We start from the raw sequence: 22,962 nt of genomic DNA on the forward strand, positions 1-22,962 counted from the left end.
GCTAACGAATATAAGATACTGTACATTCCTTATTTTTCGCGAGTACTTTTTATTGTGAATGGGCTCTTCACTCGGGAGAATAATAATTTGCGAATGGACAGCTCATCAAGAGATTTTACATAGATTTCAGTACTATAAAAATAAAGACGAGTAATTCTATTTCGCGTTTTGGTGCTTCTCGCGAAATTACATGATAATTAATTCTAAAGAAGTCTTCATTGCAATATTCTTCCTCATCAATGATCAGCATGGTATTTGAATACGCAGTAATTTATTTTTTCTCGTTATATTGAAATCATAACAATCCTTAAGATGTCCCCTTCTCAAAATTCCTAAATTTTGTTACCATGGCAACAATTTTCATTGAAACAAAAGTACTAAAATAAAGAATTGTGTAGGTAAGTGATCTCTATATGTTTACCAAATTTTATTGAAATCAATAAAACACTGTAAGAGAGAAAGCCATTTGAAAATTGCTTACTTCAATTAGGCAGCTGTGCCAGAAGGCCTTACCATGCTTAAGGATGACGGACATTACGTAATTGTCAAACCCTCTCTTTCAAATAAAATTGACCAGTATAACTTAAAACTAATTGACAATATGCTTTGTTAAAAAAAGTATCACTAAATCTTCTGTTGTGGAAGTGTTATTTGTAAACTTGATTGTATTTCTGGGAAGTAAAAAGGAGAAAAAGACATATTTTGGCAAATATGGGTCCTATTCGTTGCCATGGCAACCGCGATGTCATTTTACTCTACATGATTAAATACCTAAGGATCTTACTTTTCAGAAAATATATACGTTGCCTTATGTAAAAGTGACTAGAAAATGTTTAAATTTCTAATCCAATTTTTTTAGTTTATTTTGCAGTAAAAACGCAAAAACTCTGGTAGTTAAAGGGTTAAGGACAATTTCAAAATAAAAAAAAAAATAAAAAAAATTTCAACACATCTTATTTTCACTTCCTAAAATTTATGAAAACGACTTTTTGATACAGAATGTAGTTTTCATTTAGTTTTATCTGGTAGACATTTGTTAATAAGTAAAGGCTTGATTGCAGCTATTTATATTAACAAAATATTCTTTCAAATACAAATTTTGTCTGCACAATTTAAGAATATTGCAAATTCACAAAGCCTGTTTGTACCTGAATTCTCAAATTCCTGATAAGAAATGTAAATAATCAATCTTTAGTTCATATTAATGTTTGAAATGATCGATGAGATAAGGTTTAAATCAATACACAGGTTTATCTACTACGTCGTTTTATGCATAATGTGAAGCTAACTCTTTTAAAAGTTAAGTTTTTACTCAAAAGACAGCTGTCTTTGAGGTCAATTATCCCTTTTCACTTTATCGTGGGGGAAAGGTTGTAAAGGTAATGAAAAAAAGACTTAAAAAGGAGATCTTAAAAAAAAGAAATATCCTTGATATGTTTCTTGCAAACACCATTTATATGTTCAAGAATTACACTCAACTACAAATACAATATTTTCTATCTACAAAATGTAGGCAATAAAACGCTTTAAATATAATGATTGCATGTAGTTGAGTGTAGTATCAGAAACTTTGACTCCCAGGAAAACCATTGGCGACCGGAGCGCAGACAAGGATTAAGTTTCAATGTTACATAAGACATATAGTACAATTTTCCTTACTTTTATCAGTTTGAACTGATATATTTCTATGGAGATATTTTCCTGTTCACTTTCCAATGAAGGTGGGTTCTAATCAATGTCAATTTTAGTAATCGAAATACTTATCATTTTATGTTTTGATACAATGATTATCATGTAAAAGTCTCTCCACTTAATACTGGAATGCGACTGTGTAATAGAGTACTAGTAACTGTAATACTCTCTTAATCGAATGCATATACTCTTTTCATGATTAAAATCAGCTTTTATTAATCTTTTGTTTCTTTAAAGTTAATATTTTGAGCATGTATTTCTGTTTGTAGATTCTACAATAAAAATTGTTGTTGAGTAAAAAAAACAAAAAAAATATATATCAATGAATTATCAAGCGAGGTAATTGGTATCATTGAGTAATGTCGGGGAAGGCAAGGGATTTAACTCTGTCAAGAAACACGTGCTTTGCAGGGCTTTTTTTAATTTGAAACAAGTAACAATTTACATTGAATTTAGTACAAATTGATAAAAAAAAAACCCCAAAAACTATGTAGGTAAATAATAAGTAGGACCTTTGACTTTATGTTTCCTGGTGTGAGTGTTATTCCCACATTATAACGTATTTCGTATGTACAGCAACTTTACACAGAGTACTAAGTATTAAGCATATTAGCTGTCAATAAAACCGTACATGTATTTTAAGGTGTATTGACAAGCTAGTTTATTTCTAGATTTTTTTTTTAAACCTGAAGATATCTAATTTTTAAGCTTCAAATGCACTGCGCTCGACGTGTCAGCGTTCACCGTTTGCTTACTGACAACAAAGCAAGTCTCTGCCTGCTTTATTAGAATTGCACGTGCAGGTTTTCTAACTGACGTTTTCGATAAGCTAGTAAATTATTAAGGGAGCGTTATACCCAGCATGTATACTACAGGCTTCTAGATCTGCTCCAGAGAATAGTTTAATTTTCACTGTCGGCATGTAAAGTTTACGCACATTTTTTTGAATTAGCTTAGGAATAAGTTTGTTCATGAAATGGAATATGTTTTTCAATGAAAAAAAAATTAAAAAGTATATGGTCAATCCTATTGTTATGTAATAATTATTACATTATTATGAGTGCTTTACAAATATACACCAGTGGCGTAGCATCGTTTTTGAAAGTGGGGGGGGGGGGGCCAGCCAGAGAAAAAATTTTTTTTTACTTACCTGAAAAAGTTGACAAGCAAAAAAAAAAAAAAAAATTAAAGTTGCCCAAACTCGAAAATCCTATTTCGTGGGTGGGGGGGGGGGGGGGGGTGTAAGGTAAACTTTTTCTCAGTGTCAACTACCAATTCTAATACTACATTTTCGGTACATCACTAAAAGTGCGGGGGCCAACCAGGCTTTCAATTAACATTTCCTATAGTATAAGTAAGGTTGGGGAAAAAAGTGGGGGGGCCAGGCCCCCCCTGGCCCCCCCGGTTGCTACGCCCCTGTACACCATACACTGAACCTCGAGTTGCCCGCGTGGCGCGGTTGTTATAGAGCGTCTGTTCTCGAGTCGCGAAGTTAAAAGTTGATCCTTACCTCGCAGGTTGGAATCCTACTGTGGGACGTGGAGATCGGTCCCTTGGAATAGACCGTAAAGATAAGATAAGATTTCTCAAACCAATTTAGGGCTGATCAGGGCATAAAAGTTAAGAGAAAAACATACAAGAAGAAATTCAAAATTGATAGCAGCAACATGTCGATATCAAAAGAAAAGAAACTAACAAAAGAAGATAATTGTGATAACAGCAGTAGGGGATTACCTATACTATACTAAATGCTTTAAAAACATATGCAATTGACATACTGTATATATGAGGATTGTTCACTAAAGTATAAGGATTATTACTATTTTGTATGTACATGTATTTGATTCTTTTTAACATCATATACATGTAATTCACTTTTTCTTATTTTAAAGATATTGATAAAAAGTTATCCAGCTTGAAGAGCAACATATCATTTTCATTAGACATAATCCATTATTTTTTCTTTATTATACCCGCAATTTCTAAAGAAAGTTCGGGTATATTGTTGTTACTCATGTCCGTCCGTCCGTCCGTCTGTCACACTTTTCTTCCCTAAACTCCTCCTACATTTTACACAGTAGCTTAATCATCTTTTGGGAGAAGGTTGGTGGTGTCATGTAGATGTGCAGTTAGGTTTCGGAATTTTGATTTCTCTCGGCCCGGGGGGTCAAATGGGGGTCAAAAAATGACGTTTTTTATGTAAAAAACCCCTTCTTCCATGAACTCCTCTTACATTTTACTCAGCAGCCGAATCATCTTTTGGGAGATGGTTGGTGGTGTCATGTAGATATGCAGTAAGGTTTCAGAATTTTGATTTTGCCCCGGGGGGTCAAATGGGGGTCGAAAAATGACGTTTTTTATGCTAAAAGCCCCGTCTTCCATGAACTCCTTCTACTACATTTTACTCAGCAGCCTAATCACCTTTTGGGAGATGGTTGGTGGTGTCAAGTAGATATGCAGTAAGGTTTCAGAATTTAGATTTTGCCTCAGGGGGTCAAATGGGGGTTGAAAAATGACGTTTTTTATGCAAAAAGCCCCATCTTCCCTGAACTCCTCTTACATTTTACTCAGCAGCCTAATCACCTTTTGGGAGATGGTTGGTGGTGTCAAGTAGATGTGCAGTAAGGTTTCAGAATTTAGATTTTGCCCCGGGGGGTCAAATGGGGGTCGAAAAATGACATTTTTTATGCAAAAAGCCCCATCTTCCATGACCTCCTCTTACATTTTACTCAGCAGCCTAATCATCTTTTGGGAGATGGTTGGTGGGGTCATGTAGATGTGTAGTAAGGTTTCGGAATTTTGATTTTGCCCCGGGGGGTCAAATGGGGGTTGAAAACTGACGTAATTTATGCAAAAAGCCCCGTCTTCCCTAAACTCTTACTTTATTTTACACAGTGGCCTAATCCTCTTTTAGGAGAGTTCACTCTTTTGAAATTTTGGTAAAACATCAATTTCAAGGGGTAAAAAATCATAGCATGTTGGGAAACATCTTGTTATGGGTAATGTACACGTGAAATGTGAAAGTCGTATCTCTTCTCAATCAAAAGGAAATACAACATTATTGAAAAGTAAGTTAAACTTCAAGGTCAAGGTCACAGAGTCAAAAAGTCATGATACATTTGGAAAGGTCACAGGTAATATACATGCATGTATAATATGAATGCCCTTTCATTTATCTTTCAAAATGATCAATTTAAAACAATTAATTTGTTTATGACACTGGGTCAAATTTCAAGGTCATGGGTAATAAAAATCATAGTGTATTTAGAATGGTATTGCCCCTGTTAAATACTAATACACATGTTTAATATAGAAGTCCTGTCTCTTCTCATTCAAAATATATGACCATGATGACAAAGGTTAAATTTATTGTGACAGATGGACAGACTGACAAACAAATGAGATTTAATGTCCCCTACCTTTAGCGAAAATGGGGGACAATAAATGTCCTTGCTGTTCTTGAGAAGAAGATTTATGTTGGAAAAAGTCCCCTGCATATTTACATGTAAATTGGTTGAAATTGGCCCAGTGGTTCTTAAGACATTAAGAATGTGAAAAGTTTGCAGACAAACAGATGGACGACAGAAAACAGTACATTTCAGAAAACAGTATGCTTGTAAATAGTTAATCAAGGTGCTTTGGGTAGCAAAATAAAGCTAAACTGGTATATCTAATTCATCCGCAGAGCTTAGTATATTTTATTATGCACAACTTTTTCAACTCTTATAATAATTATTTTTAAAATATTTATATCACCATGTCTGATTGAAGGAAGAACTAGAGACATGACCAGAAGTATATCTGTTATATATAAAATATGTGCATGTATACTGTGTTTTTCTTAGTAATTTGTTTGTTTGTTGTGACAACAACTGTTATGGCAGCTTTTGGCAAAGGTTGAAGTTTCTCAAATGTAAGTCAAACTCCAAGGTCAAGGTCAAAGGGTCAAAATTGTTGGTATCAAAGGGAAAGTCTTGTCACAAGGAATACACATGTGAAATAAGAGAGAAATCCCTAGTACTTCCTCACCTGTTCAAAAGTTATTGCCAAGGTTAAAATTAATTGGGTTCAACTCTAGGGTCAAGGTTAAAAATATTTATACCTGTTTAAAGTTCACAATGATTACACTTGTTAAGCATGAACGTCCTAGCACCAACTATTCAAAACTTCGGCCAAGTTTAAGGTATTTTTCTTGTAAAAGTGGGTCAAACTCCAAGGTCAAGAGATCAAGAGGTCAAAATTGGTGGTATCCATTAAAAGGTTTTGCCAAAAGAAATTTTAATACCTATGAAATGTGGAAGCCATGTGTATAGCCAAATCCACTTAAAACTTATGGACAAGGTAAAAGTTTCTGTGGACAAACAAACAGACATAAACATACAGAAAACAAAATATGTATATATAGTCAAATGGAAAATTTTTCTACTATTATGGAGTCATAAGATCAGGTATAGGGAGTCAGTGGCTAGGGAGATCAGACCCCCCCCCCCTATAAATTGCAGTTATTTAAATAAGACTATTTACTGAAGAGAATAACCAGAAGTCTCTGTCGAGACTGTAGCTCTACTGGTTTGTACTTATCAAAAACCATTGCACTATTTTAAGTTTCTTTGTGTAGTCTACTTGTGTGCCAACTTATTTTGAAATCAAACTAAAACTGTTGAAGGAGTAGCGTTTTAAAGGAATTTCACGGAAAATTCTATTTCTAGTAACCATGGCAACACCATTCATTAAAATCAAAAATTTATGCACTATTCTTTGTATCTTAGTGTAGTCTACTTGTGTGCCAAGTTATATTGAAATCAGACCAAAACTGTAGAAGGAGTAGCGTTTTAAAGGAATTTCACACAAAATTCTATTTTTAGTAACCATGGCAACACCGTTCATTGAAATCAAAAACTGATGCACTATTCTATGTATCTTAGTGTAGTCTACTTGTGTGCCAAGTTATATTGAAATCAGATCAAAACTGTAGAAGGAGTAGTGTTTTAAAGGAATTTCACAGAAAATTCTATTTTTAGTAACTATGGCAACACCGTTCATCGAAATCAAAAACAGATGCACTATTCTATGTATCTTAGTGTAGTCTACTTGTGTGCCAAGTTATATTGAAATCAGACCAAAACTGTAGAAGGAGTAGCGTTTTAAAGGAATTTCACAGAAAATTCTATTTTTAGTAACCATGGCAACACCGTTCATCGAAATCAAAAATCGATGCACTATTCTATGTATCTTAGTGTAGTCTACTTGTGTGCCAAGTAATATTGAAATCAGACTAAAATTGTAGGAGGAGTAGCGTTTTGAAATATTGTTTACAGACAGACGGACGGACGCCGGACGCATTACTATCGCATAAGCTCTTCTGGTCTCTGACCAGTAGAGCTAAAAATGACTTTGGACATCCCCCCCTTAGAAAACATGGATATTTGCTTCTCAGGAAATCTTGGGCTGGATTTTTTTTTTGACTGAGGTGTGACATCCCCCCCTCCCCTTTCCGAAAAAAATTCTGGATCTGCGCCTGTATCTAAGTGAATGTCTGCAACGGCAACGGGAAGATAACTTGACAATGTGAAATTTGTCGACTGTGGCATGCGATGATCTTTGACCCTTTTTGAACTTCAACCTAACCATTTGCATTTATCTATTTTTATGCAGTCTATACTAAATCTTGTACTTACCGATTGTGCTAGGTCTTGTCAACGAATTCATGAAATATAATCCATATAATCCAATTAAAACACAACTGATTTTAACTGACCACATTGCACCGTCAGCATACATATGCTAAATAATCTCATTCCGCAAACCTTTCCTGATTCCGGTTCTTCATTAGATGAAGTATGAATCGGCCGAGGTGTGCCGAGTGGTGACATCTAAAAATATGGTAATGGGTGACGCAAACCCAATGTGAATGTAGAAATTTTCAATAAGATGTTCACACGTAAAACTGTTTAGTACAAGAACAAATTTCAAACTATCATAATAAACGACGTTTTAACATAACTTTGCCATCTAGGTCTATTTTAAAAAAAAATGTGAGAGAGAGAGAGAGAGAGAGAGAGAGAGTGTGTGTGTGTGATGGCGGGGGGGGGGGGAAGAGAGAGAGAGATAGGCATTGACAAATTAGTTGGGTTGTATTTTCAATGTTTTTTTTTCCTGACCAAATACTAAAATCAGTTTGCACATTTTGATAAATTCATCAAAAACGCTTTTTACTAAAATAATATTTTATGTCGTTGAGAAAGTAAATTTAAAAAGTTCCAAATTATGGGCAAAATATTTATCAGAATCTAATTAATAAGTAATTTACTTCATTAATGAAAGTCTGTTATTTCAGACTGGTAATGAATTAAGTATACAAAAGACATATATGAGGCTCATAGATCATTTGGTCTCCTGAAAATTTTATGCTCAATTTGACGAATACATGTACAGTGATAATTATAGAATAATTTTGACTTTTTCCTTGGAAAGTCCAATATGAAGGAGTGTGTATTTAGAGGCAAACACCTTAGTGCGGGTATTACTGTCTCATGACAGCATCTAGTTTGTTAAATTATAAACCGCAAATGTATAAACTTAGGTCCCCTGTCGCAGTAGGTGCTGGCACGAAAAAGATCCCTCCCTACTCAATGGCCATAAGTGCAGATTATAAGACACAATTTGCAGCTCTCCACCGGCAAGTGGTGTCATCTCCATATGAGTAATAAATTCTATAGATGTGCGTTAAACAACATATACAATCAATCAGTTAACCTTGCGCACATAAATATTGCACAGCCTATATCTTTTTGAAAATCGCCCCTCATCAAGCAATGTGTTGCTACGCTGGAGGGCGTAACTTCATTATCCAATAGTGTTTTTCAATAAATGATTATTTATGAAGAAGATTCAAATAATTCACATGAAAGTAAAATAAAATAAGATTGACCAAATAAGTCCATGCTGACCGATGTAATTCTCGAAACATGTCAGCTGCGAGCTAGTATGTTTACGTGGGCATTTATCCATGACGATACAAATCCACATGGCTTGTTATATTTCTAAACCAATCAAACGGAGGTTTAGTGTACGTAGAAAAAACTTAGTGAAGAAATTTAAAATGCTTGAAAATTGCTTTTTATTAAAAAACATAGAGCTCAAGGTTGTTCAACAATTTTTTTCCCTCAGCCTTGAGTTATGTAATTTACACATAATATTACAAACTCGACTCTGAATAAACATGTGTTCGATTGTGATTTACGAAATCTTTGAAGTGGGTATCTGTCATTTCTTTTGAAACCGCGGGTATTGATAAAATCAAGGGACTTCACATTCAAAATGCAGCTTCGTATGTCGTTTTTATCTACTGTTTGACATTTACAAATGTTCAATCAAATAAAACAAACAACAGTTAATAATACATGTATAACTCTACTGTGAAGGTTTTAATAAAGGATAAACCAGGACCTATGCACGTTACAAAAACTTTTTTGAGAACTGTTCTGAAAGCAGATTTAGTTATTATTACGTAATATTCTATCGATATGTAAATTTGGTCAAGTCATCGCCAATCACGAGGTCTTGTATTTTTCAATATAAAATGCAGGTTTGTTAACACTTTTCTACTTGTAGCACGTCTACTGCTGTGATCATAGAGAAAAGTTATCTAAGGTAAGAAAATGTTGACTTGAAATATATCATTAATTCAAAATGAAGAAATTAATAACTTAAGTTGCAGAATAATAATTCTTTTTAATGTTACGCAAAGGTCATCTGCATAATTGAATTTTTAAAATGCTTTTCATACTTATTGCATGTTCCACTGTTTAACTTCTAAAGGTAACTGAAAAAATGACAATGAGCTTCAATATTTCTTCCAATGTAGTTTCATTTTTGTTCTTTTTTGTAATCAAACATTTCAATAAATTAACTGATCTTCATATTTTAGCCTTAATTGACGAAAAAATTAATATTACGTTAAAGAATTTACAGTGTAGGTACTCTTGTCGGTGCTTTTTTGGAAAATAGTTGTTTAATTCTTCTTTCTATACATTTTTGGTATTTAGTCAATCAGACAGCTATATTCTGTTTATGGAGTTTTTATAATAAAAGTTTGATTTACACTTTACAGGGTGACCGGCATGCTATTCATAGGTTTTACTTTTTTGAATGAAAGAAGAAGTCTGAAAAGGGGTCATCTTTGGTTTTTGGTTACTTGATATATTTGTATCTCCAATTAAAAAATCAAGATTTACAAGACTCGAAAAAAAACATTTTAGCTGTAAGCACTTTCTGCCTTTTAATGACCCTTCAGAAAATTACAAAATTAATGTCATATTGCATAGTGACGTTCCGAAGCTCAACGTCAACTGTTTGAAGAGGCAAAAAGCGCGTACTGTTAAAATGTGCATTTGAGTCTTGTGAATCTTGAAATTTTTACTAGGAGTATTCAGTATTTAAGTCTATCAAAAATTAGATTTTCATATATATACAATTTATATGCAGTATATACAAAATAAATTGTAGAGAGTAAGGCTTTAATCAGAAGAAAAAAATCAATAAATTAAAAGAATGTTTTGTTACATTCCGATACATCACAGGTTAAACATAACGAAAATAAAATTCAGTATTGATTTTTCACAATGTTCGTTTTTCAAAAATAGTCTAAGCAATTTTTTTTATGGTCTCTTGTCGAGTTTAAATCTCAACCAGTCCAGGGGATGATATTTTCAGACAAATTCAAGTTCATCAGTCTGTGTTTTCTTCGAGGTCTATTACTTCTCTCTCTTTTTCGGTTTCTCCTTATGTTACTTTAATGTGTGCATAAAATCCAACGTACAGTTGTAACAACACCTGTCTTCTGGCAAACTGCTTGTCATGCTAGTTTTGATCTCATTAGTCTTGCTAATACGTTCTCGTATTACTAATATATTACACTTGTATTCGTAAATGAAAGAAAAAATTAGTCATTAACCTAATATTAAACAAACAATTACAATGTCAATAGTGTTGGAAATTTATCAGTTCTACAGTGCAGCAATGTGAATGTGACTTTTTAACAGCGGCATTAATCCTACAATAAACTGATTATGCTTGAGGTTAAAATTTTGAATATTAGTAGTCTATTTATTTTGTTTGTAAGTTGTTTAACGGAGATTTTTTCACCCGTATGGAGAATCCGCAACTTTTCGGCGTAGAGCTGCAAATTTTGACCTAAACAACATCTGCTGCAACAAAGGACATTGGTTTACACGATCTCATTCAAATGACCGGATCCACGTCCCACAGTGGGTTTCGAACCCGCCACATAAGGAAGAACATGGAGATAACGAACATTATTCAATATCAAAGTCCATAAAACAATACAAAGTAGGAGTAGAGCAAAAACGGACCTCCAAAACATCAGAAGTGGGATCAGGTACCATGGAGGAGTGAGCATCCCCTGCTGACCGGTCACACCCGCAGTGTGCTCCTTGTCATGATCGGGAAACAACCGAAAAATCCGTCGTCAATTTGATTATAAATAATGGACTAACAAATGGTATGAAAAACGTCAGTCAGCATTTGACTTAAAGATTAATTATATTTGCTGACAACGCCATAGTATCTACCATAGAACTTATGAAATGATGACTTAAAACGAGACAGCTGATTACCGTCTTCCTTGGAAGACGGTATTGTATAGTTGAAGTTTTTTACAGTCTTCGGACTATGCACTTTCTCTGTTTTTTGATTGGTAGAAAATGCATGATGAGAAAATTTTCAATTATTTCATTGGTTGAAATACTGTTCAAGGCAAGGGAGATAACTTTCTGATGATCTAATTTTCCTACGACTTAACAATTTTGCAAGATTTTCAATCTTAAAAAAAATGAAAAAACGAAGAACAAAATCAGCAGTAATTAATTCCTAATAACATGATTTTTTGTATAGCAATCAATAAAAAGACCTCTTTAATTTCATTATAAAAAAAGATCTCGGCCAGTCAAAGTTTACGGAGATGACCGAGCGTCAACCGTGGTAGGGCTAATGCCAGTAAAAAGCTAATGTAGAATACAAAATCAAGAAATTCAAAAGAATTATACGCCCTGATAGGTGTAGATCAGTTTACTGTTTAAGATTGTTGCTAAAGACGGTAAGCATTTTTAAAAAGCTCTACTTGTATTCTTGTTTTATTAACTTGCTTGTCAATTTACCTCGTTTTAGAAATTGTTCATACGTATAACATGCTCTTGCGTATCGAATCAACTGAGATATATACACTCCGTATGCATGTGATGAAGGTATATTGCTGCTTAAGTAAGGAAAGTTGACGATAGAAAAGTTAAAGTCATCACGTTTATCATTTAGCTTGGTTGTTAGATTAACATTAACGTCTTTTTCAAGTAAAATATCCAAATATGAAACAGATGTGTCAGACACTGTGGTATCTTTTATCTCAAGCTCTCCATGATATATCGTATTGACGTAGGAATGGAAATTACCATTGTTAACTGACAATACGTCGTCGAGATATCTGAATGTCGATTTGAAGGCCACAGCAAGCGTTTTCTTCTTTTCACGCACAAGATTTTGCATAAATTCTGCTTCATATGAATACAAAAATAGAAGCAGCTGTCAATGATATCAAAAAGCATGGACTTTAATTTATCGTGGGGAATGGTTGTATATAAAGTTGAAAAGTCGTAAGTTTTTAAGCTGTTGATTTTGGTAAAATCTTGTGATTTCAAATTGTTCAAAGGTTCGTTGGAATTTTTGAGTATCCACATCTGATTCGCACCACTTCTTGAATATATAGTTGCACAATACTCTTGAAGTTTTTCCATCACTACTGTCAATATCTTGGTGAGGAGTAACGGAAGAGGCTTGGTTGAACATTTACTGGAGAGGGCTTATATAGGCTATGCCTGCTGCCCAATCCGTTTATGTAATTGTTACATAATAAAATATGTTCAAATCACAACATTTACTGGAACCCGCAATGTATCTTTGTTTGTAAGGATTCTTATGAAGTTTATGAAGGATCAACCCCTAACTCTGCGATTCTAGATCAGTTGCTCTAACACTGAGCCAGATGTTCTACGAAAAGTCTATTTGTGAAAGACAAGGTAAATCAATATTTGTTTTTTCCGACACCAGAATACAAGCTCTGATCTGTGATAATGGATCTTGCAAATCAATGATCTCTTTAAACCGCCACGTTTCGCGGAAAAAATATCGCTGAAATCCGTTTGATTTTTAAACTTCATTATGCCAACAAAGGAATTGACCCAGTTTTTATAAGAATAAGAATATATTCTTAATCACAAAAAGGTCCAGTCTTCTATTTCACTATATTTCAAGTTGAGGTCCAAACCTGGAAATTCTTATAAATAGACATCGACAATTGCTTCCAAACTTTTTAATTATAGAAAAAAAACCTCTACATTGTAGACTTAATCAAAAGTTATCAATTAGGACCTTCAGTCACCCATTATAATGAAATATATGTATATAACGAAGCGTATTCCAGCTCAAAAGTCCATAAAATATGAACAGAGAAAACACGGACCTAAAAAAAATCAGAGGTGTAATAAGGTGCCGTGGAGGACTGAACATCCCCGCCGTGTGTTCCTTGGAATTGTGTTGACCAAAAAACTTACAAAATCATGACTTTTGACGAGACTGCTGATATTCTTGACTCATTAACTTGTTTGACAGTGATTTACATCGTTTTAGAAATTGGTCATACGTGGAGCATACTCTTGATCGAATCAACCCGTATGCAGGTGATGAAGGTATATTGCTGCATAAGTAAGGAAAGTTGACGATTGAAAAGTTAAAGTCATCATGTTTACATGTATCATAAAGCTGGTTCGTAGATTACCACTAACTTCTTTTTTCAAGTAAAATATCCGAATATATAGCCATTGTGTAAGACTATAAGCGTTCCAAAGTTTAGGAAATTTTTATCTTTGATCTTTCAACTGACATAATAATGCCATAAATATTATGAAATATGTAGAAGATAACGCCATGGCTAAATCTTAAAGAAAATGAGATACTTTGTCCGATGGATTAAACGCTGACAAAGCAGGTAACAACATTGTCTTTGCTTGAAAGGCTCGTTATTAAAATTGTATTTTAAAGGAATTAAGATTTAATTCTATAAATGGTAATCCATCTTATTTCCATAGCTTCCTTTTCGAAAAAGAAATTCCGCAAAACCAATGTCGGTATTACAAATTCTAGACATTCCCAACAATCAAAATGAATTTGAATTACTTATTTATAACTATAAGGGATTCCAAACTGCATAAAAATATCTACAAACAAAGATACTTCCCAGTAAATGTTCTTCAAAGCTTCGTTCTTTAATTCTAACTAATATATTTACAGCAGTGAAGGAAAAAAATAGAAGTAAAATACAACAATATATTTCAGAACTGGTGTAATAAATATGGACACTTAAATTCTTAAATGAACTTTCAGAAAATTATAAATATTACCTCAATCAATTACTTCACAACGTACGACTGTTCAGCACTATATAACTATTCCAGGATAAATTGAAGTTCAAGGTTTTTGATTTCACAGACAACTAATAATAAATTGGAAGTGGTAAAAATATTTACCTTGTCATCGGTCATCTGATTTTTTTTGTTAAATGACATTCTGTTTGCACACGAAAGTACTCTAAAGTAAATATCCAAAACATGAAAGAGCTTCTGATTGACAAAATCTAATAAAGTTTCTATGAGATTAGGTCTTCCAACAATTTGTTCGAATTCCAATGCTACCAATGGACCTATTACGGTATTGTGTTAAGATAAAGCAGAATATTTTATTAAAAAAAACTTTACATAAGAAGAATAAAATACTTGCTGTGGCCTTCAACGTGACATCTCAGTTTGTTGAGTATGTTATCAATTAACAATAGTAACTTCTATTCATATAACGATTCGATATATTCCAGTGAGCATGAAAGAAGAGATGCACAGATTATGACACATCGGCTTCATATAAAGATATTTAAACATGAAAATACGTTAATTGTTATCAAACTACAAGTATCTCATATAGCAAAACACCCTCATCACCGGCATTTGGGGTTTATGTCTACTGTTGATTCGATACGCATCTATGTATGAACACTACTAAACGAGGCAAACTAGTCAATGGATTTGTAATGGTGAATACACATGTATATGATAAAAGCACTAGCTCCAAACATTAACGACTTATTAACAAGGCAAGAGTTCTTGGCACCTTTTTTCCAGAATCATAATTTGACATTTAAGATGAAAATGAGAATTCCAAATTCTTACTGCACATTCAGAAAACAACTTTCAAAATTTAATTTGACTATTGCATAAATTGGTAGAGGAGTTTTAGGAACCATGGTCTTTTTTGACCAAAAAAACGTCGTTTTATTTCCCCTATTTGACCCCTAAGGTGAGAATAAAAATTCGAAAACCTTATAGATCTTCTTCATTTCACCAATTACATTTTCAAAAAGATGATTTGTCTACAGGTTTAAATGAAAGAGGAATTCGAGGGGCCAACAATGTATCCCTTGCTTTCTTTAGATTGATTGATTGAATGTTGTTTTACATCCCATTCGAGAATTTTTCACTCATGAAGAGACGTCACCATATATCGATGAAGGGCTTCATATTTTGACCTTTACTCGGCACAGAGAGCAATTGAGCAGTTAGAGATCTTTATCATCCAACGCCGCTGTGACACAGGACCTCAGCTTTTAAGGTCTCATCCGAAAGACCTGCAACTTTCACTTCAAGTGCCGACCACATGGCAAAGAAACGTTGCTAATCATTTTGATCGACTTAGTTCAGTCACTGCCGAGATTCGAACTCATGACCTCTCGATCAGGGAGCGAGAACCCTACCGACTGAGCTACCGTAAACTGTAAATTTTCTTAGAAAGATAAAGCATAAAAAGGGGCATAAAACTTTTTTCTAACACATTCATCAATTTTAATATCAAATAAAGTTAGTTGTTTTATTACATGCAGTTTGTTGCTGTTGAGCTGTTTGAGTGCCGAAATGGACGATGACAATCCAATAAGACAAGATCTAACTGGGGTAAACTATGTTTTATTCAAGCTTGTGTGTTTATTTTTAAAGAAAATGTTTAAATACTTTATGAAAAAAAGAAGCTGTAGTTTTCCTAACAAAATAACCATTCTTAACAATAGTTTAACTATTAACTATTATTAAAGTATTCTTTACAATGATAGTAAATCGAAGTATTTTTACTTTGGATTTCAGGTTGTTATTATAATAACATGATATTTTATGCCCCCGTAAACGTAGTTTAGGGGGTATATAGTTTTAGTCCGTCCGTCTGTCTGTCTGTCTAGCTGTCTAGCTGTCTAGCTGTCTTTCTGTCTGTCTGTCTGTCTGTGTCTCTGTCTGTCTGTTTGTCCGCAAAAACTTTAACCTTGCCCATAACTTTTGATTTAGTAGAGCTATGACTTTCATATTTCACATGTATATTTCTTGTGAGAAGACCTTTCTTTGGGTACCACCAAATTGACCTTTTGACCTTGGAGTTTGACAACTTTTACACAAAAATTCTTAACTTTTACTTTTGCCATATCTTTTGAACAGTAGATACCAGGACTTTAATATTTCAAACATATATCTTTTGCGGTAAGATCTTTCATTGGATACCAACAACTTTGACATTTTGACCTTGACCTTGGAGATTTCCTTACTTATGAAAAAACTTTAACTTTGGCAATAACTTTTGAACAGTAAGTGCTAGGGCTTTTATACTACACATATGTAATCCTTGTGAGAGAGAAGATGTTTCATAGGATACCAAGAACTTTGACCCTTTGATCTTGACCTTGGAGTTTGACCTACTTTTAAAATACAATCTTGAACATATTTGTTAAGGTTTATGACTAGGGCTTTTAATTCCTGTGACAAGACCCCTCATTTGATACCAAGAACCTTGACCCTTTGACCTTGACCCTGGAGTTTGACCCATTTTTACATAAAAAAAATCTAAACTTTTAATTTGGCCCACATTTTTAAACGGTAGATACAAGGAATTTCATATTTCAAATATCAATTCTTTGTGGCAAGACCTGTCATTTGAAATCATCACTTTTGACCTTTTGACCTTGACTTTTGAGAATTCCGAACTTACGAGAAAAATTTAATCTTTGCCATAACTTTTTAAAAGTAAGGGCTATGGCCTTAATCCTTCAAATATGTAATCCTTGTGAGAAGAGCTTTCATTGGATATCAACAACATCGACACCTTCACCTTGACCTTTGAGTTTGACCTACTTTTTACAAACTTTAACCTTGGCCATAACTATTGAACGGTAAGGACCAGCGCTTTCATACTCCCCGAATGTAATCTTTAAGACAAAGACTTTTTTATATAAATGAACAACCTTGACCCTTTGACCTTGACCCCGGAGTTTGTCCTACCTTTAAAAAAACGTTAACCTTGGTCATAACCTTTAAACAGGTGGTGCTAGGGTTTTAAATTTCACATTTGTATTTCTTCTGAAAAGGCCTTACAAACATATTTCGTCTGCATTTGAGAATGCTTAACATTCGCAATGTTTCCATACCATGCATACGGGGGCATCTGTGTTTCACAAACTTATCTTGTTTAAAATATTATATTGGAAAATTAATTAAATATTCAAATATTAGTTCCAAATTTCATATCACTGTAATGCAATTTAAGAGATTTAAAACTTTTTTGAAAACTGAAAAAAAAAACCAACTACCTAATAAGGATTCATATTAATCAAAGTATTACAGTTTTTACTATGGAATATATGGAGATAACGAACGGTATTTAACCTCAAAATCCCATGAAACAATACAAAATGGAAGCAGAGCAAACACGGACCTCCAAAACATCAGAGGTGAGATCAGGTGCTATGGAGGAATGAGCATCCTATGCGACCGGTCACACCCACTGTTTGCATCTTGACCTGATTGAGAAATAACGGAAATTTCCGTCGTCACTTCAGTGTGTAATTAATGGCTTAATAATAAGTATGAAAAGCGTCAGTCTGCGATATTAAATTTGACTTAATCATAATTGTATCGACTATAGAACGAAAGAAATGATGACTTTAAAGGGGACTGCTGATATTCTTGACTCAATAACTTATTTGTCAATAATTTACCTCGTTTAAGATGTTGTACATATCTAATGAATGCCCTTTAGTATCGAATCAACTGAGAGATATGAACCCATTATGCATGCGATGCATTATGTTTCCATTACCGAATATAATATACAGTGGACCCTCGTTTATCCGGACGCTTTGGTTCCCAGTTAATTTGTCCGGATATGTGAAGCATCCGGATATCTGAATCACCAGTTAAACAAGACAGAATAACATTTAAAAATTTCGTTCCGATGAAAAATCGTCCGGATACTGAAGCATCCGGATATCTGGCGTCCGGATATCTGAAGGTCCACTGTACAAATATGAAACAGATGTGTCAGACGCTGTGGTTTTTTTTATCTCAAGCTCACCAGGTATATCGTATCGACATACGAATGGAAAAAACCATTGTCCATTGACATATCGTCGATAATTCGATAAGTCGACTTGAAGGCCACAGCAAGTGTTTTCTTCTTTTCACGTATAAGATTTTGCATATATAGTTCAGTATAGTAAATTTTTGTTAGGGTTAGTAGTAGAATTAAAGGAGATCAAAAACTTTACTTTTTATGTTTTTTTTAACATTAAAGGTTACACAGTTTTCCCGCTGATATACTATCCATATGATAATGCATTCTTTTTTCTATATGGCAGGTAAAGCAGCTTAAAAGAGTATCGTCTAATAGGCAGAAATTTGAAAAAGCATCAAAAGTGAAGAATACTTTGAAGACAAATAAAGGGTTTGGAATACATGGAGAGGATGAGGTGCACCAAAATTTATCTCTCAATGTAAGACACTTACTATAAAACATTCCAGTTGTGAATTGATCATCAGTTTTTAAATTTAACTCCTGAAGTTAAAGAATTTTTCTTAGAAAAAACGGTTCACAATATCATTGGATCTTTATTTATCTATTTAATCTTCAAAGAAAATTTTGTTTAAAAAATATCATTCTTCGTGTCTATCATTTTTTTGCTTTGATTTGTTCTTGTTCTTCGCGTTAATTATGTTTGACTTTTTCTTGTTTTCAAATTTAACCTATACTAAACGTACGATATTTGGCATGTATGCAATATATCCATGGTAAATGTTCCACTTTTTTTACCTTTACTAGACCCTATTCTCTGACTACAAGAATTTATTGTCTCGTGAATATATAACATGTTTACCAAGTCTGCGATTGATCATTAAACTTCCGCTTTGTGATAAACGCAATGACTTCAACTATTCTATCGTCAACTTCTCTTATTTAACATGTAGCAATGTACCATTATCACCTTCGTATTAAGTTCTTTGTCACCCAGTTGTTTCGATACGCAAGAGCATGTGATGATATTTTACTTAGGAACACATTCTGAAACAAGGAAGGCTACAGACAAATAAATTGAAGACTGAATTATATAAACATTTGTCAATTTCTATGATCGATACAATTACATTGTATGCAAATAAAATCTAGCGTCAAATCGAACGTCTTTCACAAATTATAAGGTAACTTTTAACATTATAAAGTTCACATATGTTTTCCCGAACCTTGCACAGTGCAACAATTTCAAATTCTGAGGAAACCAAAAACAGCCTTTTGAAAGATCGAGATGATTGTTTGTATCTTCACATTTCATTGTCATAAACATATTATCTATTCATGACATGGGAAATTGAAAACCATAGAAGGGGGGATTTATTAATAAAACTTTTAGAAATCATTGTCATCATTTTCTTTAGGAGACAACGATTGAAGAAGATGAGTTTGAGAAACAGTATGTGACTAACATTGAATTTCACACTTTCAATAAAATTTAGTACATTTAATATATATAATCATCGTTTAAAATATCACATGTTTTAATTAATGATGATATAAAAACCATATTTATCTTTTTACTTTTTTTATTTGAATATGGATTTGGGATAATCTTTTAAGAAAAGACAGAACATATTTGTATGTGGCAGCGATTGATATTGGGACCACCTTCTCGGGATACGCTTACTCCAGTCACAAAGATTTTATGAAGGATCCCCTCAAAGTATTCTCACACCTCTGGTCAGCAGCCAACTACATATCACAAAAGACGTCAACATTTATCCTATATGATCCAGAGGATAAATTCTATTCCTTTGGATCTGATGCTGAAACCAGATACATCGAGCTATTAGATCAAGAAGACGCAGAAAAGTGGAAAGCCTTTTACAATTTCAAGATGAAGTTGTATGAGAAAAACGTAAATTGCTTTTAAAATTGTAATTCTAGCAAGGTCCAAATGCTACTGATTAAGACTTGCATACACATTTAGTTAAGTAGAAGAAATTTTAATAACTCTCTTTCCATTTTCTTCAGGTTACTTTGGAAAATGCCGAACTTCTTTTGGAAGATGATCAAGGTCGAAAGAAACCGGCTTTGACAGTGTTTGCGGATTGTATTCGCTCTCTGAAAGACAGCCTATTCAATAACCTTGAGGAACAAGGAATAAACATTTCGACAGATAAAGTCCGATTTATCCTAACAGTTCCTGCAATTTGGAATGACAAATCGCGCGGTTTCATGATAAATGCAGCCAAAGAGGTGTTTATATTATTTAGATTTGTTTTAACTTTGAATTCAAATGAATCTACTACATTGTGTCACTGGTACTTAGATATGATTACTCCTAAATTAAGTAAACGTACATGTAACGTCAACAAATGAAAAATTATACATCTAAATTGTATCTTCTGGTTCTGAGGACAATAGAAAGATAATCGTCTCCCAAGACAACAAACTACATGTATAATAAAACAAAATAGTTAATGTGGAAGGGGACGATAAACTTGCCTTTGTCCGAATTTTGCCAGTAAATAGGTGTTTTAATATACCGATGTTGACTTTACATTTGTTACGTCATAATCTATATGTCACAATCCGGACAAAACCAAAAGTGTTCCGAGATAAAAAGGCGAGGGAAACAGAGTGCTGCCGGTGAATAGTTTGATGACTGTTTCACCTTGGGCAAATAGCAAAAATACTAATAGGGACTGTTTGGAAAAAATTGCATGGTATATTTGTCATATTCTTATATAGAAAAAAAATCAAAGAGGAATTATAAATGGAGAAAACGAACAGTATTTCAGCTTAAAGGTCCACAAAACAATATAAGATAAGAACAGAGCAGACATGGACCTCCAAAACATCAGAGGTGAGATCAGGTGCCATTAAGGAGTGAGCATCCCCTGCAGACCGATCACAACCGCTGAGTGCTCCTAAAATCAATTATTTACTTATGATTTATGAAATAAAATTTAGAAAGAGGTGTTAATAAATCTTGAAATTTACTAGTATATGTTATTTCGTACTGTTATCGTAATTTTGACTATATCTTAGGCTGGAATTCAGAAAGAACATCTCCTGCTCTCTTTGGAACCAGAAGCAGCAGCTGTTCTTTGCAAAGAACATCATGTGGATGAATATTATAAATTCGGATCCGAAGACCTCATCAATTTTGACTTTTGTTCCGAGTTTGTTGTAGCTGATTTAGGAGGCAAGTAAATAATAGTCATTCTTAAAGAAAAGATGAGAATCTTTTTCTTTTCCTTTGTCTCAAAGTTGTGGAATTTATTTCGAACATGAATTTTTTACACTTATGTTTCAAATTCTTACAAAGAATAACTTACAAAGCCGTTGTGGATAACATGAAGTTTTGATTAATTCAATAACGTTTTTTATCGCAACGACCATGCCATTTTTGAGTCATAATTTTTCATTGGATTATATAAGTAAAAGTAGCAAAACCTTTCGTTTTTCAATATGAAAAAATTACCTCGATAAGTCATTTTTCTTTTTTTTTTTCGTAAATATGTTTCAACATCTAATTATTTTTTTAGGTGGAACCATTGACATCACTACAAACAAAATTTTGCCTTTTGGAAGTCTGAAAGAGATAAAGAGCGCCAGAGGAGGTGACTATGGTGGTACCATGGTCGATAGAGAATTCTTTGATTTTTTAAAAGATTGCATTGGTAGCGATTATGATGACTTTATTAGGGAACATCTGTCTGAATTCCATGACCTCAGACATGATTTAGAAATAAAAAAGAGGCAAACAGGAGAGGCTACTCACTTTTTTGTCAGCCTTACAATAGCACCCGCCTTTGAACAAAAAATTGACCGCTCCAAAATGAAAGAACACAACGACCGAATAAAAATCAGTCATGGAAAATTGCAGATTCCAGTCGAGTTTTTCCAATCTTTTTTCAGCAAACCAATACAAGGTATTTTGACGTGTCTCGAGGAGGCTGTCGCAGATGAAATAAAATCCATTCTCCTTGTTGGTGGATTTGCTAATTCTAAACTAATTTACCAAGCTGTGAAGGAAAAGTTTCCAAGCAAACATGTATATTGCCCACCTGACGCTGATCTTTCTGTCTTGAAAGGGGCTGTTATCTACGGACACAACCCTGATCTTGTTGCCAGTAGAATCAGCAGAGATTGGCTAGGCGTAATTCCTGATGAGAATTTTTCTCCTGTGAATCTTAAAAATTCCAAAAACGATTTTTATTTGCTTACACAGAAAGGTCATCCGATAACGATGGATGAAAAATTTTATCATCGTTTTATCGTGGATAAAAAATGCGACAAGGATACCATCAGTCTAAATATTGTTTCTTCAGCTGCAGATTGCTTGCCAACTTCAACCACGGAAGATTTAAAGCGAGTTAAAAGCTTTGATTTACCTTTGCCATCACCAAAAGTAGCAGCACTAAGAATTATAGATCTAATAGTTAAACTTAAGGGAACGCAATTCGATTTCAAGGCAAGAGTGAAATCAAGAAGCCCATGGCTGTAACTTCAATCCTTCAAATTCAGAAACAATTTCTTTTTTGTAAATTATATCTTCCTTTTAATATATGTTTATTAGTTTACAAACAATTTCGCTTTCTCTATCTATATCTCTGTGTATGTTTATTATTTTCATTATTTCCCTAATATTAATATATAATAACTTTATGTACATTGCATCCAATAAAAAGCCTTACTGAAACGTTGTGTATTTATATGATATTGATTTATGCTACCAGTATCATAGTGTTGGGAAATTTGTACGAAAGCTCAGAAGTTTCATTCAAACTTTCAAAGGTTAAAACCAAAATATGAAATATTAAA

General features: G+C 33.6%; 1 protein-coding gene across 1 annotated transcript; it reads left to right on the plus strand.

Moving 5' to 3' along the window:
• The first annotated feature begins 9,315 nt into the window (after window positions 1–9,315).
• On the plus strand, window positions 9,316–22,819 carry LOC134242449 (heat shock 70 kDa protein 12A-like). The gene is made up of 8 exons (XM_062724532.1): window positions 9,316–9,345; window positions 15,689–15,758; window positions 18,479–18,613; window positions 19,551–19,585; window positions 19,750–20,047; window positions 20,164–20,388; window positions 21,184–21,340; window positions 21,684–22,819. The coding sequence occupies exons 2-8, from the start codon at window positions 15,720–15,722 to the stop codon at window positions 22,643–22,645; spliced, it is 1,851 nt and encodes a 616-aa protein (XP_062580516.1). The 5' UTR covers window positions 9,316–9,345; window positions 15,689–15,719; the 3' UTR covers window positions 22,646–22,819.
• Window positions 22,820–22,962: the final 143 nt, after the last annotated feature.

Source organism: Saccostrea cucullata, unplaced genomic scaffold, assembly GCF_032062105.1.
Source record: "Saccostrea cucullata isolate Sc308-1 unplaced genomic scaffold, CSIRO_AGI_Scuc_v1 ctg7511, whole genome shotgun sequence".
In the NCBI taxonomy this organism is placed as follows: domain Eukaryota; kingdom Metazoa; phylum Mollusca; class Bivalvia; order Ostreida; family Ostreidae; genus Saccostrea; species Saccostrea cuccullata.